Source organism: Pristis pectinata, chromosome 33 (genome assembly GCF_009764475.1).
Source record: "Pristis pectinata isolate sPriPec2 chromosome 33, sPriPec2.1.pri, whole genome shotgun sequence".
Lineage (NCBI taxonomy): Eukaryota > Metazoa > Chordata > Chondrichthyes > Rhinopristiformes > Pristidae > Pristis > Pristis pectinata.
The window spans coordinates 14,191,522-14,199,601 of record NC_067437.1 but is presented as its reverse complement, the minus strand read 5'-3'; the positions used below and the strand labels follow the sequence as shown (position 1 = coordinate 14,199,601).

Below are 8,080 nucleotides of genomic sequence, written 5' to 3'. Positions count from 1 at the left end.
GACATGGAGATCAGTCAAAGTACTACAGCCCTCCCATCCAAATGGAATGGCCAACTCTCCAGGAATCAAAGATCATCCTCCAGAATTCTGCAGGGATTGAGACACAAAGGAATAAAGTGTAGTAAGTCAACTGTACAAGACGTTGGTGGGAACACACTTGGAGCCAGTCTGGTCAACTAGCTATTGGAGGGATGTCATTCAGCTGAAAAGGGTGCATCAGAGATTCACAAGGATGTTACCAGGAGTAGAGGGCTTGAGTTATAAGGAGAGACTGGATAGGCTGGGGCTGTTTTCCCTGGAGCGTAGAAGGCTGAGGGGTGACCTTATAGAGGTTTATAAATTCATGAGGGGCATAGATAAGGCGGATGGTCAGTCTTTTTCCCAGGGTAGGGGAGTGTGACACTAGAGGGCATAGGTTCAAGGTGAGAGAGTTAAAAGGGAACTGAGGGGCAAATTTTTCATGTAGAGGGTGGTGGGTACATGGAACGAGCTGCCAGAGGAAGTGGTAGAGATGGGTACAGTTACAATGTTTAAAAGACATTTGGACAGGTACATGGATAGAAAAGGTTTAGAAGGATATGGGCCAAACACAAACAAATGGGACTAGCTCAGGAAGGCACCTTGATCATCAAGGATGAGTTGGGCCGAAGGGCCTGTTTCTGTGCTGTATAACTCTATGATCCTATGACAAAAATGAGCGCATTTGTTCAATTCTTCTTTTAATCACTGGTTAAAATACATTGGGCTAGGGGAGAAACCAGTCAATTACCAGGTCTTTTCATTTTCCAACTGGAGTGGGATGGCCAGGACTTCCAAGTAAGTTGGGCTCACTCTGTAATTCCTTCTGGAATATGGCCAATTGCCAACACTCCCTCTGCCAGTGAAATCAGCTGCACGGTATCTGGGCTAATTGGTATTTAGGAGAGGAGGCCAGTATCACAGCAAAGGGATGGCACTTTAGAAAGGAGCAGGGAAGGGCAGATCCCTGGGCCCTGGACTGGATGTTCCCTTGCTCTCTGTTCCTGTGTTTTTTTGGGACAACATGCTGCTTTGCTCTCTGGGCCTCCCGCTGCACTCGACAGTAACGGGACCTTCACTGGTGTTTTTGTCCCTCCTCTTCCATAGCCTTAGACAATGGCAGGAAGCTCTCGACTTCCCGACCTCAGACTGGATAGAGACTTGCCACACAGTTCGACAGACCATTCACTGGTGGTAGGAGCCAGCTGCTGTGACAGACAACATTCAGGGTGAACGGACCATCCGACCTAAACACTGGAGGTGCCCGTGACACTATGGTGGTCTGATCTCTGAGCAACTTGAACTTGGCAGTAGAATCTGTCTTTTTCCTCAGAGGTGAGTAGAACTGATTTGTTTCATTGTTATTTTCTGCTTGCACCTAATGCCTCGGCACAGTGGCACAGACAGTAGAGACACAGTGAGAGCAGCTGGCAAAGCTGCTCACAGCTCAAATTACTCAGGTTCAATTCTGGCTTCCAGTTCTGTCTCTGTTAAGTTTGCATGTTCTCCCTGTGACTGTATGGGTTTCCTCTGGGTGTTCTGGTTTCCCCCCACATCCCAAAGGGTTGGTAGATTAACTGGCTGCTGTAAATTGTCCATAGTTTGTACCTGAGAGGTAAAATCTGGGAGTTGAAGGCAATGTGGGGAGAATAAAATGGGATAAGTGTAATGAATGCACAGATTCGGTGCCCTTTGACTCTGAAAACTACAGCTGCTGTGTTAGCAGGCTGGGAGGATAGCAGGAGTTTGTTTATACTCAGTATTGTTCCCTTCTTCTCCTTCTGGCAGCTACAGGTCTGTTGGTAAAACTCGTAGCTCTGAACCAGGAGGTTGTAGGTTCAAGTCTCAGCCCAGAAACCCAAGCACAAAAATCTAGGATGATTCGCCTGTGAAATGCTGTTGGCAGGAGGTCTTTCTGATGAGAGGTTAAACTGAAGGCCTCCCTGCTCCCTCTGGTGGGGGTTAAATATCCCATGGCACCATTTTGAAGAGTCGGGGAGTTTTCGTTCTGATTCAGATTAGTTTATTGTCATGTACACCAGAGTGCAATGAAATTCCTTGATCGTGGTGGCCTGGGAAACATTAACCCCACAACAAACCAAAGGAAAATATCAGCGGGGTATTCACTGTGCATAAATTGGCTGCCGTGTTTCGAACACTTCAACAATTCAAAAGTAAAGCGTCCTGAGATAAACAGACATCCAAGTGTTTCCTAGATTCTTGCCAAAGCACACTGGATGGGTTGGATAACCCTTCAATATGCCAGCCAACTGCCCAGTTACCTTATGAATCCCCAAAGAGTGAGCGTCTCCACTGAACCTGCTATGTTTGTTCTTCATCAAGAGACAAACTTTGTGTGGGTTTAACATCTGGACATTTTATTAACCAACACCAGACAGCTTGCTTTCCCTCTCTCTTTTTACATCCACTTCTGTTCCCCATATGTTCCCCATGCATTGCCTACTGGGAACTGCAGTTCTTTATTATAACTACATAATAACACATCTTCTCCCTTTAAAGAAAAACAAACACAATACTTTGTCCTTATAAACCTGCCAAGAACCCTTGTCCACTCAGCAGCTTTCAATCAGTCTCTGAGGTGGTTTAATGGTCCTTTTTGGTCTGGTACTTGTTTTTGCAGGTGTGTTGCTTTCATTTGATGCATTACTATTGGTGTTTTCCAGGGAACTCTGGTCTGCAAGTTCATTTTCTCCACATGCTGGCCCCTTTGGTGTACTGACAGGGGATGGGTCACAGCCATGGGTTGGAGCTTGTGGTCGTAGATCCATGCGGTTCCTCCTCAGAGGCGTCCCTCGCTCTGTCTGGATCTGGTATGAATGTGGATTTACTTTCTCTTGCACAACTCCTTGCATGGACCATGTGCCAGAATCATGATCTCAGATTCGCACTTGATCCCCAGGCTTCAGAACTGGTAGGCTTTTCGCTGTCTTGTTGTGATTCAGTTTCTGTTTTTCTTTCCCTTCCTCTTTAGCCTGTTTGACCTTGTGTGCTCCTTCAGGTGTCAACAAGTTTTCATGTATTGGCAGGTTAGTGCATATGCATTGACTCATCAGCATTTGGGCTGGTGAAAGGCCGTTCAGCAGTGGCGCATTTCTGTAAATCATTAGACTTCTGTGGAAATCCTCTCATCCATCTTGCACTTTCTTCATGAGGCCCTTTACCACCTTAACTGAACTCTCTGCTGGGCCATTAGATTTTGGGTGATGTGGGCTTGAGGTTATATGTCGAAACCCCCAAACATTGGCAAAGGATTCAAGTTCACAACTTGAAAATTGTGGACCATTGTCTGATATTACTTCACATGGAACTCCATGCCTCACAAACACAGCTTTCAGGAGCATGATAACTGCTTTGCTAGACGTTGATTGCAGTGTCACAACCTCTGGGTAATTGGAAAAGTAGCCTGTTACAACAATATGGCTCTTGTCATTACAGTCAAACAAATCCACTCCAACTTTGAAATACGGCCTGTCTGGTACAGGGTGTGGTGTAAGTGGTCCTGCTTTGTGCTTTGGTCTGTAAGTAAGGCATATTTCACATGAAGCAGTGGTCCGGCTGATGTCTTGGTTCATTCTTGGCCAATACATCACCTCACGTGCTCTACGTTTGCATTTTTCCTCCCCAGGATGCCCTTTATGTATCTTCTGGAGCATCTCCTTGCGTAGTGACACTGGAATCACAAACCTGTTCCCTTTGAAGACCATATCTTTCACTACTGACAGTTCAGCTCTGCATGCCCAATAATCCTGAATACACATTGGACAGTCATCCTTTGCTGCTGGCCATTCTTTTTATATTGTATCGTTGAGTACTTTCATTGTTTCATCTGCCTCTGCTGCTTTCCTAATCTGCTCTGTTCTATCCGGACATACTGGAAGAGAGGTGACAATCATGTCAACATAGGCCTGTATATCTGCTTTAACCTGTTGGTCACTCTTTTCTGTCATGTCGACTGCTCAAGACAGTGCATCAGCTGCAAACATATATTTTCCCGGTGTGTAGATCATCTTCACATCATATTTCTGCAGCCTTATCAACATGCGCTGTATCCTCATGGGACAGTCATTCAGTGGTTTGGACATAACTGAGACCAATGGTTTATGGTCTGTCTCCACTTCAATAGCTTGCCCATAGATGTACTGATGGAACCTTTCACATGCATATGTACTGGTGAGAAGCTCTTCCTCTATCCGTGCATAGTTGGCACAGCCCTTGTTAAAGCCCTTGATGCACTGGCCACAGGTTGCCATGTGCCATCATGCTGCTGCAGTAGTACTGATCCAAGGCTGTGCCGGGACGCATCAGCTTATATCCTTATACACCTTTCTGGATCATAAAACTTCAGCACGGGCTCTTCAGTTAGGACTCTTTTTTTCAATATCTGGAAACACTCTTCTTGTTGCTCAAGGAGTGACCTAAGTGGTGCTGACACTGTTGACAGTCGAGGGATGAACTTCGCCAGGTAAGTCACCATCCCTAAGAAACACCTCACCTCCTCTTTGTTTTGGGGCCTCTCCATGTTTTCAATGGCTGATGTCTTTCTCGGGTCAGGCTTCACTCCCTCTTCAGATATGACATCTCCTATGAAGATCAGTGTCTTAACACCAAACTCACATTTCTCTTTATCTAATTTCAAATTGACATTCCTTGTCACGTCAAGCACTTGTCTCGGTCGAGTATCATGTTCCTCCTTGGTGGACCCCCAGACAATTTGTTTTGGGGCCTCTCCATGTTTTCAATGGCTGATGTTTTTCTTGGCAAATCTGGTGACTGCTGAACTTCAGGAACAATGTGCTCCCTCGCCATGCCGGCCAGCTTTTTCTCCGTCTTATTACAGCTTTTCTTTCATACTCACCGAGTCTCTTTCTCAATTGCACACTGTACTCATCTACTCTCCCTGTTCGGACCTCACTCCCACTTCTGACACCATGTTATGTTTGTTCTTCATCAAGAGACAAACTTCATGTGGGTTTAACATCTGAACAGAACCCAGTCTAGAACCCTGGTGCCAAGCTTGTGGACAGCAATCAGGAGCTGAGGGTTCATTCTGCTGTCATCCCATCACTACCCATACTTCTGCCCATCTCCTTACTAGGCACTAATCAGGCTTCACTTTCAGACCCGTTATTGGTCAGTATCATTGCTTCCTGCTCGTCTGACTGGCTGCTTCAATCCAAGCTCTCCATCTACCTCAGGAGCCGTGGCAGAACACAATGCGTTGAATCTACTAAATAATGCCTTTAGTTATGGAGTCATAGCACAGAGAAAGCCCCTTCATTCCACCAAGTCTGCCCCCAGAGCAATATCACTCCCCACTAACTTTTCCTGTCATTTAGTGTGTCAGAGAGAGATACAGCATGGAAACTGGCCCTTCAGCCCATTGAGTCTGTGCTGACTGTTAACCACCCACTAGTTCTACGTTAATCCCATTTTTATTCTCCCCACATTCTCATCAACTCCCCCCAGATTCTACCACTCACCTCCAGAAGTTTACAGGGGGAATTTAGAGTGGTAAATTAACCTACCAACCTGCACGCTTTTGGGAGGAGCACCCGGAGGAGATGCTGCCTGATCTGCTGAGTATCCCCAACATTTTCTGTTTTCCTTCCATATTTGGAATGGGCGGTGAGTGGGAGGAGGCTTGAGTATAGAGATGAAAATCATATTCCGTGCATGAGGAGGAGGTGTTGCCTTGGGGCAGATTTACAGGCAGCCTTGCTGCTCTGGACTGACCTGGGAGAGCTTCGTGCCGAAAGTCCAAAGTGGAAAATTCCCCAGCATTGCTGACTTTTGTGCTTTTAAGACAGAAATATGGTGCAGTGTTATAACTTTGCTGCTGACAGCTTGTTCCCAGGAGGTGACTGGGAGATAGCCGCTTGCTGAATCAGATTGTGGCACAAGAATTAGAGAACAAAAGCAGGAAGCTGATCTGTACCAGATACCATGCCATAAACAACTGGAAATGACGAACACCCCCCACGTTACCTGACTTCTGACTCCCTCAGTACAAAGTGTACTCTTTAGATAAACATTGGCATGAAATCGGAAATAAAAGCAGAAAATGCTGGGAACACTCAGAGGTTCAGGCAATGTCTGTGGAGAGAGGGCGGGGAAGAGGGGGGAGAGGGGGGAGAGGGGAGAGGGGGATAGGGGAGAGGGGGGAGAGGGGAGAGACACACAGAGTATGTTTCAGTTCAAGGCTCCTTCAGCAGGACTGACGACTGTACGTCAGCTTACTAGAACCAGCTGCAAACCCTCCATTCCTCTGCTCCCTCCCAATAAATCAGCATCATTCATTCTCAGTCCCATGGTGCCTGCTTACTAATACCCCAGGCCTGCCCTGCACCACTATTCCAACCCTGTACTTCATCACACCATACCTATTCTGACACCACACAGAGTTATACAGCATGGAAACAGGCCAATTCGTCCATGCCGCCCCAAGGTGTCTTCTCGAGCTAGTCCCATTTGCCTGCATTTGGCCCATATCCCTCTAAACCTTTCCTATCCGTGTACCTGTCCAAATGTCTTTAAGTGTTGCAGTTGTACCCCCCTCTACTACTTCCTCTGGCACATATATCCACAGCCCTATCATGTACCCAATCCTGACCCCAATTCTCACCTCAACTTCATACCTCACTATGACTCACTAGGCCTGATTAGACTGCTTCATCAATGCCCTTCACTCCATCTTAGTCCAATAAAACTCTAATAATCCGCTATCCGACCATTCGGAAGTCCTGATAGTTTGGCGCCTGGTTGATCAGGTAATGCTTGCCACCCTCCCTCCCCACATACCAGGGCCTCGGCTTCTGCGCTCCCTTCACTTACCTGGCCTCAGTTCCCACTCTCCCTTCCACGCACTGGGCCTCAGTTCCCATGTTCCCCTCCCAAGTTGCTGGGGCCCCAATTCCCACACTTCCTCTGGGGCCCTGGTTCTCATGCTCCTATCCATTCACTGGAGCCTTGGTTCCCACGCTACCTTTAAAATTACCAGGCTCCCATTTCCCTTGCTCCCTTTAAACTTGGAGCTCACAGGCAAGTTATTATAATACTCTGTAATATTTTTTAAAAAAGTGGATTAAATGTTTTGGTGTATTGATAGGAATAACATCTAATAGTCTGGAAAATCTGTTAGTTTGGCGCCGCTAAAGTCTCAGGCACACTGGATTCTCGGAATTTTATTGTACTGGGATTATTTGCTGATTGTTGTAAAATGTTCAGTACCATTTGCAACCCCTCAGATAACAAAACCTGCAACAGGACCAATGCAACATATAGTGAGGGGCTGATAAGTAGCAGGCTGTTACTATTCATTGTGATTCAGTTGGAATCACTTGTCTCAGAGTCATGAGACTGTGGGATCCAATCCCACTCCAGGTACTGGAGCACCCAAATCTAGCTGACACTCCTGTTCAATACCAAGAGAGTGCAGCACCGCTGGAGGTGGGTCTTTTACATGAGACACTGAAACTAGAACTCAGATTGCCTTCTCAGGTGAAAATAAAAAGATGGCACCATTTTGAAGAGGAGAAATGAGTTCTCCCCAGGCTCCTGTCAATATTTATTTCTCAACCAACATTATTGAAAACAGATCATCTGATCATTAACATATTGACGTTTGGAGGTGCTTTAGGTGTACTAATTAGAGTCACAGTGTCACACAGCACAGAAAGAGTACCTTGGCTCACCAACCATCACCCATCCGTTTACATCGATCCTACACTAATCCCATTTTAGTCTCCCCCACATTCTCATCAATTCCCCCCCAGATTTTACCTCTCACCTACATACTATGAGCAATTTACAGTGGGGAATTAACTTGGGATGTGGGAAGAAACCGGAGCATCCAGAGGAAGTCCACGCAGTCACAGGAAGAACGTGCAAACTCCACACAGATAGCACCAGAGGTCAGGATTGAACACCACCGTGTTGCTCATGCTGCTTGTATTTTCTACAGCGCAGCAATGCCTACACATCAAAATGACTGTGTGAGCGCTTTAGGATACTCAGTTGTCTAAGACCATCTGAACCCCATCCC

At 46.4% G+C, this 8,080-nt stretch overlaps 1 protein-coding gene across 3 annotated transcripts in view; it reads left to right on the top strand.

Moving 5' to 3' along the window:
• The first annotated feature begins 1,122 nt into the window (after positions 1-1,122).
• The window catches only part of LOC127585580 (chondroadherin-like protein), a 31,860-nt gene continuing 24,902 nt past the window's right edge, over positions 1,123-8,080 (top strand). The window contains exons 1-2 of one of the 3 annotated variants that reach the window (XM_052043156.1): positions 1,123-1,353; positions 2,703-2,849. Coding sequence is in view for 1 of the 3 variants with exons in the window: in XM_052043154.1 (XP_051899114.1) it covers positions 2,897-2,950 (54 nt within the window). In the remaining 2 variants the exon portion in view is untranslated. The other 2 variants (XM_052043155.1, XM_052043154.1) reach the window with 2 other exon arrangements.